This window comes from Ascidia mentula, chromosome 4 (genome assembly GCF_947561715.1).
Source record: "Ascidia mentula chromosome 4, kaAscMent1.1, whole genome shotgun sequence".
Lineage (NCBI taxonomy): Eukaryota > Metazoa > Chordata > Ascidiacea > Phlebobranchia > Ascidiidae > Ascidia > Ascidia mentula.
The window spans coordinates 14,331,878-14,351,017 of NC_138569.1; the positions used below are offsets into that span (position 1 = coordinate 14,331,878).

A 19,140-nucleotide genomic window follows, 5' to 3' on the forward strand; every position below is an offset into this window, starting at 1 on the left:
TCTGATTTTACCCGAAAATATCGGCATTTTGTTGTTAAAATCTGCGTCCGTCGGAGAAATGGTGAAAAATGCCTAAATGTCTGGAATTTTTACTTGTGGAAAAGTTGGCAAAGGTCACCACCGGAACGAAGTCAAAAATGTTTCAAAGTTTTGAACTTAAAGTTTGTCAATGCTACTACTGGTATAAAAAGTAACACTCAACTACAACGATGAAATTTTGGAATTTTGTAAAAATATCGCTTTAACTTTACGCAAAAATTAGCCTATTTTTTACATCTGCACTCATTTTTACTATGCTTTATTTGACATATTTACTTACAATAATACAGTCAGTCACGGGATGACGGTGTTACTGGATACTAGGTAGCGACAAATTGGTCACATGGTGGCGCTACACAAAATAGTGCCCCCCTTTACTCAATCATACATACGCCACAAGCAAATACGGTCTTCAAGTTTTGGCCCAGATTGGAAATGTGCCAGATTACGGATAGGAAAGTTGTCGTCAGTAGGCAGAATGTGACGCGATGATGATAAACTTGACTTTGTAAACGACCATTTAGGTGTAAGGTTATTAACCTTTTTCACAAGACGGACCAGCACTCAAGGTGAAGAATATGGATATAGGCTACACAGGGCTGCCATGTTGATGTGAAACGGAAACCGAAAAGAAATTCGATTTACCATATATTTTAACAAAGTGAATATTTTTAGTCGTCCCCTCTTTTTTTTCCAAAAACTTGGGCCTTCACTGAAGTATTTAACCAGTGTAATGTAAAATCAAAATATCAAACTAATCTATAATTCATGCAAAAACTATAATTAGATGCTTTGTGTAATGAAAGGTTGGGATGGCTCACTTCGGTCTGCAGTAAAATTGTGTGCTTATCAAAGGGGTTTGACATGGTGAACTATAATTAGACAAAATGAAATAACAAAAGTCCTCGACAACGCCTTTACCAGATATTATCTTGACATATTCTACTGGGTATTTTGTAATATCGTATCGAAGTGGGGAGAGAGTCGATAAAGAACAGTCGCAAAAACAACGAAGAAACACACACAATAACGCAAAAATCTAAATTACATGCATTTACAAGGGGGTGGGGTGGTGGAGGCGAAAGACACCATTAATCCCGGACGGCTTCATGAACTGAGAGGTCGGAACAAAAGTGATGGATGCGAAGGAGATCGCGGGAATGTAGTTCGGCGCTAATAAGGAAACGCTCAATTGCGACTGAATGCAAGGAGACATCATTGTATCGGATGAAGTGAAATTACATTCAAATCGAATTTCGTTTCACAATAAATCAAATTTCAAAAATCGATACAATAGATTTCGCGACATACTGGTGCAAGAGTCAAAAAACCGGCACAGTTGAAAAAAAATGATAACTGAACGCTCGAAAACCATGGGACTGATCAAGCGCTTAATATTGCACTCACAATAATCAGCTCCCGACCTCGACGAAGGCTCCAACAGGGCGCGTGGATAGAAAGCAGGAAAGGCTAGCAAAGGTATAAAGGTGCAGGAACAATGGCGGTGAGAGACGCGCGCAATATGATTTGCTTCGCGATCAAGCCAACGTCCGATGAGAGGGAACCACAAACTCAATAGAGACACTGAAACGACGGTCGGTCGTTGAAGAGAAAGGGGTCGGTTATTTGTATATGCAAAAACGTATTTCGATTTTTCAGAAAATAGCCCCCAAATAAGGAGCGTAATAAGGCTTAGAACAGCAGCAAGATCCTGGATAATTGTACAAACAAAGAAGAAACAACGAAAGCGCAAGAGGGAGTGGTGCCTACCAAGACAGTAACGGGTATGTATTTTTTTTGTAGCGCCAACAGCGCTAAACGTTTTCAATTACCGTGAACAGAGACCATTGGTAAGGTGACTTGGCGTCTTTCTGCAGCAGTTCCAACGAAAACAACTGCTTTAGGGGCATTTCTCAACAATTTCAACTTGCGCGTTTCGCACGCAAATCAGAGCGGTGAGATAGAGTATCGAATTTCGCTGGTAGCGAGTTTTCAATAGTGAAGAGTTTTCTTGACTGCTTGAGTACAGCTTCGGGATAATTTTTTTTCATACGAGGCAAAATTTTTAAAAATGTTTATGATATACGTTTTGTAGATGCATGCGAAACGCGCAAAGTTAAACCAGTATGTTTTGGAAAAACTGTGAAATACGTTTTGTAGATGCATTCACGTAAGACGAGGAAATCTCCAATTGAAGTCACTGGTGTTCCCGAATTACACACACACGAACACATACCGGTCGCAATAATACGATTAAAACATGATTGAATAGCGACGTATTGCTTAATTTCAGCAAAACGGGGAAAAAATTTCTTTGTTGCTAAGTTAATTAACCGATGGGTCTCCAGCATCCGTTCAGGCGGAAACGCAGGAGACCGCAATGTACGACGTCCCTGATCAGCGCCAGAGGACATAGCGGTCTCTGATTTAACGAAGGACTCCGTACCTGTTGTGGCAAGGCGCTGGAAATTTTGACGCGGGAAATGCCAACACGTAAGTGGAAACACCGCGAATGCAAAGGAGTCGCGGAGGTGTTACGTGAATGTCGGCACGAAGTTGCGCAAAATTTGTGCAGCGATCGACGAATTGTTGTTTGAGATTTCGAGAGCTCTTTGAACGTCGTCGAAAGAGTAGCCGAGTTCCATTAGGCGAGCTATCTCCTCATCCATATTAGATGGCTGGGAGGTCAAAGGCTGGGACAAGCTGGGCGGCACCTGTCTGTTACAAAAAACTTCTTGTATCCAGTTTGCAAGTAGAATGATAAAACCGTGATTGATGGTCAAGGCATTAAAACCCACTACAGTTTTGACTTAAATATTAAGTTCCGTTTGCTCGATCTCGGGCAAGTTCTGGTTGAAGTAGCTCGTGATAAAAAGTTGTTAAACCAAGAGAACTTATGAAGAGAAACACGATATTAAATTGTTCGTACCGTGGAAGTAAAAATACTTCTCTTTCTCAAAAACGAATCCCTAATTTTCATATTGAAGCCGATTTGTTTTGCTGTCGGAAAAACATACCAAAAATTAACCCAGTTAAAAACCCAAACACATTAAACATGTCAATTACTCGCAACCACAATCACCTGGAGGTTTTGGGCAAAGCACTGCGGGAGGGAATGGGAGGAGCGTTGCTCCCGCTTTTAGGAGGTCGCGGAGGAGGAACAGTAGGAGGAGTTTCCGTATCCGTGGGCTTGGATCGAGGTGGAAGGACAGGTCCTTCGGAGGAATGTGCTGAGTCCGATGACGTGACGAAATTTAACGCCACAAGAGGAGAACGAGTTGATGAGGAGCCAACAGGGGCGGGAGGAGTGCAGGGATTGGAGGAAGGAGGACGTGGTGGGATAGCGGGAGCAGAGGCGTCACCCTTTACAGACTGCTGGCTTGTGCTGAAAGAGACAATACAAAATAATTAAATGTTATAACATAGCCAACCAACGTTTGTAAACCGAAAACTACAATGTTAAACTTTTGTTTTTCCAAACATGAACAAAACAAAATGCAAAAGGCCAAACAGCTATAGCTGTGATAAATTTTACACTTTTTTTAAAGCGAAATTTTTCGTGTTGGAAGTTTATGAAACTGTTGTTTTAGTAAACGTTTTGTTGAATCCATACACTGAAAATTGACTACAAATACATGCTATATACCTGGGCATAATCCAGTCGTAGTCGCTCGGAACCCGATGTCGGGGTGGCTCTGAATGCCCTGGGGCACGGGAAGGTGCAGAAGAGTTTGAAGGTTGAGGGGTCGGAATCGATATCGTGGGTCTGGGTATTAGGGGTGGGCATCGGTTCGGCAGATCATCGGCAAAGTCGTACACATCAGTAGAGAAGGGCGGTACTGGACCAACTTCACCGTTTTCCGAGCTCTGCGTTTTGCAACGACCGTTGTATGTATTTTTTACTTCGTTCTACGTTTTATATTTACGATGTTGTTACACAATACTTTGTGTTTGAGAATTGATTCTGTGTTTATTTTAAACACACAGTCACCCATTTTTGCTCCATATACTGGTGAATTTGAAAACTATTCATAAATGAATCTTACTGTCATCTGTGCGTAATTTTTGTAACAATATATGCAATACTTTATTTCATTAAATGGATTTCTTCTGGTGCGAAGTAGTTTTGCCTTTTTAACATGTTCTTTCATTACTTTTTAGCTGGAATTATACAAAATTACCAGGCCAATAAATTTAACTTGAAACTATAACGATCCGCGCGGTATTAGTTTACTTCCGGGTGAAGGGTGCAATTCTGGTTCCGTAGACAATGGAAGTGTAAAAACATTAACCTGATATGGGATGTGTGAAAAACAAATGTAACTTGCAACATATTTTTTTAAGTTTGAGGTTTTAAGTTTTAACCACATAAATTACACCTCACGTGTATTCACATCCTCCACAAACAATGCCTTTTTATTTATCAAATTATTACATCTAAACCAGCTGTTACACCTAACAACGGTTTCCCACTTTCAGCCTGTGCCTCCAAAGGCAGTTTTGAATGTTACATAGAGTGCAGCAAAGCTGTTACAGAAAAAGTTGACACCAAATTATGCTACAGTTTCGATGTCCCTGCAGCAACGGTTTATAGCTGACGGTTAAAGTTCCATGAATAACACCCAAAGCATATGGTCACCAAGCAACGCCGAGCGGTTAAATGGAACAGAAGAGAAACTGCACATACGTCATAAGCGTGTTGGCAACCGATCGAGCGAGCTTGTGCCAACAAACATTGTCCTGTGCGCAATTACACGCATCCGAACTCACCGTGGCGTTAGAATTCTGCCGCGAAGGGGTGTTCATCATTGGCATCCTACGATCCCGGTCTGGGGAAAATATGACTGTGGTAAGAACTGGCAAGTTAGAGTGTTGGAGCAAAAGCTGGGAAACTTACGCGCTGTAGTTGCCTCCAAATTGGTCGACACTGGTCGTGGCTTTCCATCCCGAGTCAGTTTATTGCACTGTGCAAGTGAAGTCATTAACAATGCGCGTAAATACATTCAGTCTTTTAAACTCTTTACTTACGGAGTCTGATTCGGTTCACAAACTTTAATTGGCTTATACTGATTTGAATTACAAATACCTCATAAAGGATCAAATGGGTGCCCAGACTTGGCGAAAGTATAAAGAGACTCAACAAATAACGGCACTATAATGATAGCCGATATAGTTAATACTCTGATAGATCCACGTGCGCGAATTAAAAACGCACACAAGCTACTTGATATGTAGCGATTTTCCAACTATACAGACAACGTACTTGTGAGTGAGATACCGCGATGTCGTCGGAAGACTTCCCAACCCCCTGTCCCCGTTCCAAGCTCCTGCAACCACACATTTGTATGCAACGGATCAAAACAACCACAAACACATCCCAAAGCGGCAGTAATGCTGCGTTGGCGCGTAATTATAATCACATCTACCTGCTTCCTTCTGCAGGACTGGGCGATTGCGACACTGGTCGTGGTGGAATGAGTGGTCCGCAATCCGCCTGTAAAAATAAAAACAAACGACGTTGAGCATGAATTATTTACAAGCAGGACTTGAATTGGTTTTCAGTTATTGTTGTCGGTGCGGGTATTGACCGCCTTGAAGTCAAAGTGCTTGTATTTCCACTAAGTCGGTGGTCGAAACCGATGGAAAAACAACTGCAAGTCCTTTCGGTGCAAAATGACCGCGCAACTCGACCTGTCCGCCCATACTACGGAATACGTTTGAAGTAACAATCAAATGAGGGGACGCGATTCAAAATTGTCCATTGTTGTGCGCTTAGCGTTTCCAACGAAAAACCATGTGACACATTGCATGCATGGCAAAAACAATTGACGATCTTTCAAAAGTAACCTACGTCGTGTGAGCGAGGTACATCGCCAGTAGCAACAAGCGTTTGGTGATTGTGACCGAGAAGTGGAGAGCCAGCAGAAGGTTGGGGTGGCATGCGACGAGGCATGTTTGGTGAAGGTTGAACAAGCCGACTTGCAGCTAGTGATGGCGGGGAATTGGACGATCCCGACGCAATGTTGCGATTCTACCCAGGGATTTCAAATCAAAATTAGTTTTGGTTTTCTACCAGCTTCTCGATAACCACTATTGGTTCTAAGCTGGTCCGTTCTCGTTAATTTTAATAACTTTAATGTGTATTCCGTTCACGTTATTTTTCACATATAACATAAAAATAAATCATGCATGAATGTTCTACCAACAAAATGGATTTTTTATCCAAAACGTCGCATTTTGGACAAAGTAGCTTGGCAACAAGATTAACACCCATGTCGATGGTTTTCACTTTTGGACGCTCGTTAAACGAGATGTTTCCGGTCAAAACCAAATGCAGTCACAGTTATCTATGGTTATGGACTTACTGGGACAGGAACCCCGACTTCACCAAACAGATCTTCTTCATCGTCTTTACAATCGTTGATGGAGATACTACTTTCACCAATTTCGTTTTGCTTAGATCTGTCAATATACAGTGTTCATTTGCCGACATTTACTTGTGTTTTTTTATGCAAAACTCTCAAGAAAAAGTAATAGATGCCTTAATTCACACAGAAAAATTTACATCAGAAATTACATACTAAAATGAAACTAATGTTGCAAATAATTTAACAACCATTTGACTTGAAAGATTAACTCATGAATAATTCACAGGTCAGTGATTATGAAAGGCTTGTAAAATTATTGACATTTGTTTGTAAAACTTTAATTACGATGGTAAATAATATTTCACCAACTAACTCAACATAACATTTTAATATTGTGCCACAAACAGTGAGATTGATTAGGTGTATATTACTCAAGATTAAGGTAATCAGCATGGATAAGTCAGATTGAGCATCACAAAGCAACAAAATCCAATTGTAATCCTTACTTTGTGTCTTCACAACTGTTGTCAGTGCTGCTGCTAGTTTCCACACTTTCTTTTTGAAATGGTTCGATCACCACTGACTCTGTGTCTTTGATTTCACATCGACACCAAGGACATGTAGGTATAGGAGAATGGTCCATGTCCTAACATAACGTAAGTAGTTTTGTATTTATTTCATTCTGCCAATTTCTTTAAAATTGTAAATGCTATTTTCAAAAGGTAACAGTGCCAGTGTAGCCAAATTACTCAAAGCTGCTTTCCTAACAAGTCAGAATGAGATAAGAAAATTATGCATGGGGGGCAGATTTGACTGAGCTACAGAAGCTCACTGGTGGGAGTTTGCATATTTGAAAAGGTTAAGTGTCAGAAGTGCATTAATCAAAAACATTTAGAATAATTCCTTAGAGAGTAGAATCTTGTCATTCCAAGTACTAACATACCTGCCATGATTCTAGACATGATCGACAAATTAGATGTCCACATGGTTCTATTTTTACATTCTTGTTGTTTTCCGCACATATCTTGCAGAGTTGGAACGTGGAGCCCATTTCACAGTAAAGCTCATACTGTTCTTGACTGACAAGAATGTGTTCTTCTTCCTCATCTGGCACAAGTAAGGAAGTGAGATCTGGGTTTGCTGGTCGACCATCAGGAAATAGATAGCTGAAATGTAAAACAAAGTTTACATTTTAACTTGTGCCTTTCCCTAAAAACAGCAGACAGGGATGTTTGGTTGTTACATCTATAAGGTTTTTACGAAGTCAACTCCATAATCTTTGAACAGGAGGTCAATATGATAGATAGAACTCCTAAGTGTATATGTTTAATTTATTCTGCTATAACGGACTATTCAAATTGTTGTGGTCATTTCTATCATTGAGGCAAATACATGGTTTCAATTACATCACAGCTTGTACAATACTCATTTTAGTAGTGCCAACAAAACAGCGTAATACAATACTCATTAATATGCACATCAGCTAGACTTTCAAAGAATTTATTATCAGTAAAATGCAAAAGACCTAAGCCATCAGAATGATGTATTTCTGAGAAACATTACTGACTGAAAGTTATTTTCTTTCTTTTTATTATTCTGCAGCAACACTTCCGAAAATAAACATACTACTGATAAACGTTACTCTTATTCAATTTTTTTTGCAGTTCTGAACATGGTTTAATGCATTATAACCTAAAATTAAACATTATGTAGTTATAAAACATTGGGACATAATGGTCTTTTTGTGGAAATCAGGACACCTGAACCCAGTTACCCACAATTTGGGTTCTGTGCCTTTGCAAGCATTCGACAGTAAAATTTCTAACAGGAAACTTGTACATACTACAATTTGCATGGACTGCAGGGCAAAAAAAAGTTATCACATATAAAAGTAGAATGACCTGGTCATACAGCTGGTTCAGGATATTTAGTAGATATGTACTGAAAGTTAAATGCTACATAACAGCACACTTTGCCCCACAGTGTTGAATATGTAAGGCACCTAATATAAAGAGGTAACTGTGGTAGTCTTACTGGTAATGTGTAATTGTGCATTTGTTCATTATTTCAGCACACTGTGTGGGATAAATAGATACTGGCTAGTAAGGCAAACACACTCCACACAGTTAAAGTGAAAGTAAACAAAGCCAAAGAGTTATTTCTAGCTCTTTACCCTGAGATTTGCCCCTACGTAAAAGGAAACAGACACAATGAACATGTCCCCATGCAAATGCCAAATAAAAAATTAATATAAAATAAATAAGTTAAGTATACACAAATATTAATGGTTATAACCAGCTCTTGCACAAAATGAGTTAAAAATATAATAACAATGCCTTTAACCACAGGTGCAATAAATGTATGACCACGAACTTGTTGGACAATCATTAGACATGGCGTTAAATTTATTTATTTAATTAATTAATTATTAAAAAATATTCTGAATCAGAAATTACATGCACTTACAATCCTTCCTTGCATCCATCTATAAGTGCCTGACATAAAGACTTGTTCTGGGGAATGGTTTGTAGTATTTGTCCATCCACTGTAACATAACCAACTGCCCATTGGCCGAGCCTTGTACAGCTCAAGCGAAAAATGTAGCTAAAAAATGAATGAATTGGTAGTGCATTGCTAAACTATCAGACACTGGAATCAATACAAGGGGCATCTAAACACGGTATAATTAATGCCAACAAATTTATTCACTTTTGTTAATCATTTAAACAAATTGGTCACATAATATACAAAAACATCTGATACAGTTATTCTATATATGACACAAGCAAGAACAGACCTGCCAGGTTTGTTAAGATACTTTTGAAGACGTGCTTTAACTTCATCATAGGTGAGAAAAGCCATGTATCCAGGGTGTGTTACAGCAAGAACATTCCAGTTCTTGAGCAGTGTTGACCATGGCTGCAACACAAACGCATAGCAAGGTTCAGCCTTTAAAATATCATCCAACAGAAAAGTTTGAATGTAACATGTTTAAGAAAAGAACCATCGAGGTCTAAGAAATTGAGAAGGAAGCTAATTATCAGTCTAACACGGCCCTCTAATACATCCTCTTTAGCTAGTATACAGTAGGTGTGCAGAAATAAACAGTCTATACTTTGGTTTGGCCTTAAATAAGTAGTGTCATTTATGATATGACTCATTCCCTGCACATGATTCATGGTCTACAGTAGAGTTGACAGCTTCACAGAAGGCAAGCTATCTTAACGCGGAAGCAAACGTACTGCCCACAAACGGAGAGCAGTGAACTTGTATCTACTTTTGTTCAATTAATTACTGGTCATTCTTATATTCTTTACATTCACACTGCTTAAATGCTTTTAGCTTTCAGGAAAAAAAATGACCTATGGATACAACGTATTTAAAAAAAATACAAATAAGGGAATCTTGTTAGTTTTTTACCAAACTGGGTGAAAGAAAGGGCATGCCAGTGCATTTTTATTTCAACAAGACCATACAAGGTGAAGGCAATCTGTGTCCAGCTTTTTTTGCAACAATGTTATAGTCATGTCTTTAACTTCCTCATATGACATCACACAGAACCATTTAAAAACTAATCGAAAAACGTATAAATATATGTAATTCATATGTTTTCAATAAATAAATAAATAATATTACCTGAAATAATCTTGTAAAAACATCAAATTCAAAGTTAGAAATGTAGTCATTGCATACAAGGTCTATAGTAGATTTTAATGCTATACATTCCAGGCCTGATGAGATGGTATGAACTTTATTTAGCTCTTGGCGAAAGGTTTTCCATGGTACTATGGACCTAAAAGACACAAGTCATGTACTGAAAAGTGCTCATTGTTCATGATGAGTTTGAATGGTGCCTGTAAACTTAAGTTACACCATGTTTAACATCAAACCTGGTTCCAAAGGTATTACGCCAGAACTGGGCAGCCTCAGATTTCGTTATTCTGTATTCATCACCAATAAATCGACCATCAGGGAATTCAGCTTTCAACTCAGCCAACATGTGACTGAACATCAGGGACAGCTTTGTCAGACTCCGCCTCTGTTGTGAAGTTTCATCAAACATTCGCTCCCTGCCATCTTTGAACAACTTTATTGCCTGAAATTTGAGAATATGTTATTTTTGATTGAGTTACATTAACATTTTTAAGCACTGTTTTTAATTAGAGTTTACCAGATAATGGCAAACAGGACGTCACAGCAAATATGTATTATTTATATAAACAATTTTATTTATGTGAATGTCAAACAGCATCCTAACCTGTTTACATTTCTTCATCAAATTATCAAGAAATATTCGAAAATATTCACAGTCATTCAAAACTTGCAACCTGTCTTCATATCTGAAAAATATCATGTTTCAAAAAAACTAATTTTCCAACACAATGGCACAATGGAGTTAAAACTGTTATCAAAAATGTATATGTTTTATATATACCATACATATCATATGGGTGTATTTTCTTTACAGGCTTACCTGGACATAATTAATCGCAAGTGGGTATAAGTATCAGGAAGTATGTCCAGAATATATGGAGGGCTGTTTTTAAGATTCATTTTTGATTGATGGCAAAACTTTGCAACCTGTGTAATAGAAAAAACTTGTAACATATACTTTTTAAGTGGTTTTAAAGGGTTAGTTCATAAAAAAATTACTACTTTTGACCACATGCTAACCACAAGACTTACTTTGTCCATTAGTTTTGAAGTTTTGTCAATATATTTCTTGTCTATGACCACACGTTGGTGATGTGGGGCTGAATCGTTCAGTGCACCATGCAACCTGCATTGAACGAGTAATTTATATTAACCTGTTTTTAAGGAACACGCATCAAAATAAAACTACCACCAACAGTAGAAGTTCCAAGTGAACTATTATTACACCACATTTTTGAATCATTACTCATGTAACATACTTTTAAAGTTTTTTATTTATAAAATAAACTATGTGGTATTACACATTACAAATTTAATAAAGTAGTGTCAGCATTCCTTTTTCTTGTGTTTTTTACGTTTCTGATGCATGTTTGTGTGCCCATCATTACTCTGAGGAAGCCTAGCTGAATAGCGATAAAACGTCAGCGAACAAAAATATATGTTTGATTGTGAATTATTTAAAAAGAACAAATTAATTGAAATTAATAAAGCAGGTCTATGTATCATTACCTCTAGGTTTTTGAAAATCAGTTTTTTAATATATATTTGTTTTTAAATTTAAAAGGTGAAGAATTTTTTCTGGATCAACAATGTTGACAAGTGTTTTAAAAAATGAATATTTATTTAACATGTGTTCTTACCCCCGAATGTGAGTCATTATATTTATTCTGGGTGTTCCTCTGTGTGATTGTTGTGTTTCGTTTGGAACGCCAGTTGTCATCATTCTTGGTGTTAGTGTATATCAACTTTGATATTTAAAAATCAATGTGTCCATTTCAACGTACAATTTCTAAAACTAATTGTATTACATTTATCCCTGTCATACACTATTTTCAAGTTTTTATGGTTTAACACTGATTCAAAGTTGTATGGCTTCTGGGGGTTGATAAGCGAGTTTTGTCTGGCTTGACAAACGTACAAATACGACATTAAAACACGTTGAACAAACACGCAACATGTAGAACAATAAACAAAAAAATCCAGGCAAAACAATGAAGAAAAATATATATTACTTTAAATTAAACATATAACAAATCAAGAATAAATATGCAAGCAATTACTAAGAAAAATAGGATTTCGGTTTGAATCTGAACGTATAAATATTACTTCAGAAGCAAGTGAACAAATTTTACAAGAACTTGTTTTTTTTTCAATACTCACAACAACTACGTCACCTAAGTGTATACAGCAGAGAAAAGCTAATGATTTCAGATAATAAGAGTTGACCACAAAGACGGTTGACATCACACCACACTCCTACACAGCATGACGTCATTGAATATCGTATCACGCAAAAAAAGAACAGAGTTAAATACTAAATCCTTACCCCTATTTTACATACAAACTGGCCTTTTCAGTGTCACAATATTGTCAAATAAATTATCAACGAGGTTTCACAAAGGAAAACGCTTCTGCCGAAGTGAAAAACTTATTCCAGAGAGCAAGCTGAATCATTCAACCGAAACCATGTAGGTGTAATTTTTTGTTATGGAAATGTACCTTTTTAGTGCTGGTTACAGAAAGTTGTCTGGAAGCGTTGTTTCAAAAATTATTGCATTCTTGTATGTGCAAAAAAGCCATAATATTGGAGAGCTGCAGACAGGGTGTGTACACGCACTGTTTCGACCTGTAAGTTCTCATCAGTGCAGCTGTTGAGTGGCACTGTGCTAGCTTCTACACTAGCAGGCACACTAAATTCCACTCTGTGGTACCGTTCCGGTCATCGTCGATCTTGCATTCTTTTTTTCAAAGATGTGGACCAAACTAACCCGGACTCGCAACATAATTTTCAGGTCCATTGAAGCTTTAAAACCACCAGCGGTAAATCGTTTTATTTCGAGACCAGTTCTACCTTGGATGGAAGGAAAAGCAAATGAAATTATTTGTTTGGACGATGCAGCATTGTCGTACAGTGCCATGCATCTTGTTGCTCTAAACCAGTGGTTTCCAAAGTGGGCTCCAGCGCCCCTCTAGGGGCGTTTGCAATCCTACGGGGAGCGCTGAAGACTGAATGGGCGATTTGGGGGGCGCTTGGTGACATGGCAAATTTTCTCTTACAGCGTAATAAGTGCGTGTTTCCCAACCGGTGGTACGTTTACCACTAGTGGTATGCGAGCACCTTTCCGTAATTTTCTTAGCTTATGCTTGGTGGAACGTGCGTTCATCGCATTCACTACTCTTTTAGATGGAAAAACAAATCGTCTTGATATCGACAATTGAGGAGAGTTACGATTGTTTTTGTCCGACATGAAACCTAATATTGAGAAATTGGTGTCATTGCACCAACCTCACCCATCGCATTAATTGACAAGCAACAAATAAATTCGTTGTGTTTTTGTCTGTTCTGTTGGGCGTTGTTATATGACTAAGGTGTTTGTGGGCGGTACAGAAAAAAGTTTGAGAAACACTGCTCTAAACTTTCGGAGAAGTGTGCGGAATCGTATAGTTGGCAAAGGAGTGGAGATATGAAGACAGACTCATGGCGAAAACGCAAAGAGCCTAAACGTCTTTACTTATTGCTTGACAAATGATGCCCACATTCACAGACCCAACAAAAAGAAGGCTGAAGCCCATTACGCCTCTAACGCGGCTTGAATGCTTTGGTACAATATTTTTACTCGGCTCTACCCCTTTTTATGCCCTGTATATGCTTAAAGCATTGGCAAACATTTTAGCAAGATGTTATCATTCGATGTGGTGCTATGAGTAATTTCTAAAATGTTTTGCTAAATTTCAGTTTATAAAGAACGCTTTTAATTTTTCAGAAATTATCGGCAGACTTTAAACGTAGCCTGAAAAAAAAACAGGAAATCGGACAAAGTATTGGGTCCTGGTAATCGTGGCATGCAGGTGCAGCTATGCAAGTTTTTTTTTTATCCATGCTATGGTACTCGTGGCATGATACCTAACCTAAGATATAAGTTATTTCTTCATACAAAAACAGGTAGCCTATAGCATATTTATTGTTAGGGATGCGCCAGACCGAATTAATCCGAATATTAGCCTAGTAGGTCAGGCTATTTGTAATATTAGGACGACCGAGATGGATTGTACAATTCGAATAAATGACATAAAAATAGAGTTGTGTCGCCAAAAAACACACACAAAATAGCCTACATATTTTTTTTTTGGGGGATGGATATTTTCTCAAGAAAACTCGTTTCTTTCGAAGTGTTGTAACATACATACACAAAAATAGCCGAATTGTAACAACTGCTCGAACCTCAAATTCGCTCCAGCAACAGCACACGTCTTCTCTCAATCGTTGCATTGTGACATCCTCGCATCCTTCTATATTGTGACAGAGGACAGAACACAAGGTGGACATTTCCCGCCGGCGAAACTTATTTGAACAGTAATACCAATATGGGTTTCAGTTAGTTTAGCTAGGGCATGATGGGTATCTCAGGTCATAAACATTTACGCTTTTCATTAAACTTTTCCACAATCAGCAGAAGCAATGATACTTGTCATGTCTGTTATTTTAAAGTAGCATATGTGATATGTTTAACTGGTTTTGCCATTTCAAATGGTTATTGTTGGTCGTAGGCTAAGTCCAATGTAATTTTGGCAAATGCTTTATTGGGTCGAATTCCAACTGATTATATGACAGTCGCTTTGATTTGTCAGGAATTGCAATATTTAAAAAGAGTCTTAATCACTAAACATTCTGCTTTATGTCAGTACTAGTTAGCGGTTATAAATGAATTTCTTCTTTGCGAATTTTTGCTCGATTGTACTAATTTTCGATCGGACTGTTCAGCCATATCTACAACCTGATTGTTACACATGGAATTTGAGTTCTGAGTAAAACAGCACGAGCTGTAAAGAGAAATATTTCAACAAAGGAAAATTTAGCACGTCGAGTCTCAAACTTTTCGGTTTCACGACATATACTATGTTCGACTCTTAAATCAAATATTCGGTCGAAGTTAACCTTTATTAACTTAAATGGGAGTAAATACATTTTGTGTAATTAGGTAACTTTTTTTCACAACGGTGACGAAATCAAAGCACTTCTTGGGCGGCAATAACTGAACTTACATGATACATGATGGAAGGTAAAAAAACTGTAGGAACTATTCCATAGAAGGATATCTCCATTCTTTTAATGGAACTTTTGATCTCTTCACTGCTTGAGGCGATGCCCATTTTAAAACGTAATGTGGGCCACCAGGTTTGTCATTAGTTCCAGATTTTCGTGACCCACCAAACCACTGTTGCCCAACCACAGAGCCAGTAGACTTGTCATTGATGTAGAAGTTTCCAGCAGAATTGCGTAGAAGTGCCCTTGCTTCTTCCACAACATTTCTGCAAGTTTATTTGGTTTATGTATGTTTCTGTTCACTAGTCCCTAAAAAATATATAAAAAAGATGCATACTCATCCTTGGAAAAGACAGACCCGGTCAACCCATAAACAGATGTAGAGTCTATAAGTTTTAAAATGTCCTTGTACTTGTCATCCTCGTACACATAACATGAAAGAATGGGCCCAAATATTTCCTGAATAAATTATTAGTTACAAATGTGCATTGAACACTTCCGAATAAAAACATTACTTCACCTCTTTCATGAGTTTATCATCAGGCTGTTTGCATTCTACAATGGTCGGTTCAACAAAGTAGCCCACACTGTCATCACATTTTCCACCCGCAAGAACATTTACATCCTTCGAGTTGTTGGCATGATCAAGGTATTGTTTATTGCGATCAAATGATGCTTTGTCAATTACCGCAGAAAGGAAAACCGACATATCATCAGCCTATCAAGAAATAGGAGTAGTAATAAAGTTTGGATTATTTACCAAGTATGAAGTGTAACTTGAACTCACGTTGCCAAGTTTTACTTGCTTGACAGTGTCAAGCAGTCCTTGTTTAACTTCTGGCCACAGTGATTTTGGAATGTAGGCACGAGAACATGCAGAACACTTCTGACCACCAAACTCGAAAGCAGACCGAATAGTGCCATTGACAACACTAGAACCACACAAATATTTGCAATAAAATTTCCTGTGCTGTTTGGAAAGGGTTAGGTACATAGGCGCCAAGTACAGGGTTGTAACTATTTTGGGGGTGCCGCACTCCTGTTTTTTTTCAAACGCACATGAGCGGAAACCTAATAAATTTACGCGCGTTTATACAGGACAATATAAACTTTTTGTTCAAGAAACGTCACAAATAACACGTACCAAACTATTCGTTCGTAAAACTTGTAACAAGCTGTGGGTCAATGACTGTTCAAGTGCACAGCCAATACGCTAACTACGGCGACTTTTAAAGAGGGTATACATCTACCAACCTTTGTAAGCAATGGTCTTATACAAAATGCTTTCGCTGGGTTTTGTAGCTAACAAATAACAACTTTAACATGCACCGAAAATCCACATCGAGTTAAATTTTCCACTGTTGACAAACACAGGACATTTTGCCCGGTCACGTTGTTACAATGGGGTTGCCTATGTGTAAACCGCTTTCGCGTTGCAGAACTAAGGTAAGGGAGTGTTTGTTAAACTCGTTGCAAACAGTAATGTTACGCAATGCGCAAGACTTCTTTCATACGGTAATTAGCGCTCCGGCGCAATTCGTAAACCTCGACCACAAGCAAACGAAAATTAGTCTAAAAGCGAAAAAATTATTGAAAACATTTGAACCCAAACTCCTGAATACGCTTATGACGTCATAGATTTGATGACATCCCAAGAATTTACCAAACCTAGCGCCTATGGTAAGTTTATTAAATATTCTCAATTTTGTGGTTGCATTAAATCAGCCATACAGGCAAATAAACGTTACATCAAAAAGTTTACATTTCCTTTACCTGTGGCAAGATCTTACCTCTCAACATCTGCTGATGAATGAACAAAGTGATAGTTTTTTCCACCACATTCACCTCCCAATCGTGGAAAAGTCCGATACTTTTGCAAATTTTCACCAACTTGCTTCCAAAGCCTTGTGAATGTTCTGTGAAAAAAAGATATGCATGTATACAGTGGCGGATCTAGGGGGGGGGGGTGTTTAGGTGTCAGAACACCCCCTCTCAGCATTTTGGCACATTATTTTGTGGGTCGTGTAAGTGCGATTAATTTCCCGCTACACTGGAACAAACACTACGTTCGTCTCCGATGTTTCGCAACCTTATAAGTTTATTCATTTCTGCTACAATTTCAATACAGAAGCCGCACTCTGTAAGAGTTGTATTTGTTTGACAAAATTGCACCATGATGTATATATGTTGGTTTGACACATATGCAGATAAAGACACAAGCACCATTGCAATAATAAGTGTCTGACACCAAATTCAATTAAATCTAAAAATCTCTGCATTTTCCTGTTTTATATACTTTGACACAAACTTTAATTGAAATGTTGTGTCATGTCAATTGTTCGCAACTAAGCAATAAAATTGAATTTGTTAATGGGTGTTTCTTCTAAACAGGATAGGAAAGCCAAAGCTATTATGCTGTTAACCATCCTCAGTAGATGTTTCGTACACTGCTACATGCATCACCACATGCAGCAGTGTTCGAAATGTCTATTAAGGATGAATAACAGCATAATAGCTTTCTATTTCCTGTTTAAAATAGTTCACTCCAAGTTTTTTGCACCTAGGTATTTCTTCCATTACGAACTTTTTATTATTTATTCTTGCACTTGTTCAAGACTTACGGTACACTTCCAGTAAAGTTTATTCCTGCCAAATGTTCTGATGATGTTACAGCATCACCAAATGTTGGTCCGTCGGCTGGTAAAAATTGTATGACACCTGGTGGTAGACCACACTCACACAGGGTCTCATACACAACCCAACTTGCCAACATTGCTGTGTCACTTGGCTTCCACAGAACGACATTTCCCTGTAGAAAATGCACATTATTGTTTTAAATGTAAGATGTATGTTTACTACTTGACCTTACCATCATGGCAGGAGTTCCAGCCAAATTCCCCCCAATTGCTGTGAAGTTGAATGGTGAAATGGCAGCAACAAAGCCCTAATAAAGTTGTTCCAAGTTACACTTAGCAAGGCATGACTGCAAAATATTGATTCGAAAAAATTCACACAGACCTCTAATCCTCGATAGCTAATGGTATTTTCTGTAGCTGGATCAGGGTTAATTGGTTGCTGGTTTTGTAGTTCAAGAGCATAGTGTGCATTAAAGCGGAAGAAATCTATCAACTCGGGTGCAGCATCAATTTCAGCTTGGACAATATTTTTGGCCTAAAATTGTTGGATATTTGTACATATTTTATATGCAATTTGATTACATACAAACCTGTCCAGCCATTGTTGTTGCAAGAATTTGGGGCCGCTTTTCTTGGCTCAGTATGTCAGCAGCTTTCAAAAATACCTGTACCCGATCTGATATAGGTTTTGCTTCCCATTCTCTGCGTACGGAAATCGAGTTTTCAATTGCACCATTGATTAACTTTGTGTTTGCATAACAAAACTTTGCAATCTTTTTCTGATGATTGTAGGGCTACACAAATAAACCAACATGGTAATTTAAATAGATGGTTAATAACACAATATGACAACTTTCTCACAATGACTTGGTAATGTATGTCATCAGTCCAAACTTTTTCACCACCAATGACAATGGGAATTTCCTCAGTCTTGGACTGAACTACTTTCAAAGCCTCTTCTACATCTTCTCGCTCCTTTGTATGTGGTGAGAATGTATATATTGGCTCGTTTACAAGACCTAAAAAACGAGACGATGCAACCCTGAAAAAATATTGGTCTACTTCAAAACAGGATATTTTTTTTGCTTTGGATATGGCACAATTTAAACTACACAACAACATACTGGTTGCAAACAAAAAATGTAAAGATTACCTGTGAGCTCTTCCCTTCAAAAGAATACTTCGCAGTGACGATTGCATTGCGGCCATTCCACAGAACACAATTGATATTTTATGCAAACAACGAGGTCGTACAATGACAAGTTTACAAGTGCCATTGCACGCCTGAATTGTGGATCAGTGGTGCGTGTCTTGTTTACCATTTATCATTGGTCTGAAAACTGGGCGTACGTACACATCACAACATCCTATGTTGGTTAATTTATCCGAAACAGAAATG

At 38.1% G+C, this 19,140-nt stretch overlaps 2 protein-coding genes across 5 annotated transcripts; both read right to left on the bottom strand.

Annotated features, from left to right (window-relative positions):
* Nucleotides 1–819: 819 nt before the first annotated feature.
* On the bottom strand, nucleotides 820–12,452 carry LOC145897017 (E3 ubiquitin-protein ligase CBL-B-B-like). 4 transcript variants are annotated; one of them, XM_082985171.1, is made up of 20 exons: nucleotides 11,702–12,452; nucleotides 11,094–11,187; nucleotides 10,882–10,988; nucleotides 10,666–10,747; nucleotides 10,298–10,503; nucleotides 10,044–10,200; nucleotides 9,205–9,326; nucleotides 8,874–9,011; nucleotides 7,351–7,573; nucleotides 6,914–7,053; nucleotides 6,405–6,501; nucleotides 5,891–6,070; nucleotides 5,466–5,533; nucleotides 5,303–5,366; nucleotides 4,937–5,003; nucleotides 4,810–4,868; nucleotides 3,686–3,906; nucleotides 3,122–3,424; nucleotides 2,969–3,039; nucleotides 2,686–2,757 (listed from the first exon to the last, which is right to left on the bottom strand). In XM_082985171.1, exons 1-19 carry the CDS (start codon nucleotides 11,782–11,784, stop codon nucleotides 3,009–3,011), a joined length of 2,442 nt encoding a protein of 813 aa, XP_082841297.1. In that variant the 5' UTR covers nucleotides 11,785–12,452; the 3' UTR covers nucleotides 2,686–2,757; nucleotides 2,969–3,008. The 4 variants fall into 4 exon arrangements, with proteins under 4 accessions (XP_082841299.1, XP_082841295.1, XP_082841298.1 ...); XM_082985169.1 differs by lacking the exon at nucleotides 2,969–3,039 and having other exon boundaries at nucleotides 821–2,757; XM_082985172.1 differs by lacking the exon at nucleotides 2,969–3,039 and having other exon boundaries at nucleotides 2,583–2,753.
* A 2,207-nt stretch (nucleotides 12,453–14,659) lies between these two features.
* Nucleotides 14,660–19,011, bottom strand: LOC145897069 (delta-1-pyrroline-5-carboxylate dehydrogenase, mitochondrial-like). The gene is made up of 11 exons (XM_082985236.1): nucleotides 18,895–19,011; nucleotides 18,603–18,783; nucleotides 18,332–18,535; nucleotides 18,124–18,276; nucleotides 17,975–18,049; nucleotides 17,727–17,914; nucleotides 16,896–17,021; nucleotides 15,893–16,037; nucleotides 15,626–15,823; nucleotides 15,443–15,564; nucleotides 14,660–15,371 (listed from the first exon to the last, which is right to left on the bottom strand). Exons 1-11 carry the CDS (start codon nucleotides 18,948–18,950, stop codon nucleotides 15,140–15,142), a joined length of 1,680 nt encoding a protein of 559 aa, XP_082841362.1. The 5' UTR covers nucleotides 18,951–19,011; the 3' UTR covers nucleotides 14,660–15,139.
* Between the last annotated feature and the right edge of the window lie 129 nt (nucleotides 19,012–19,140).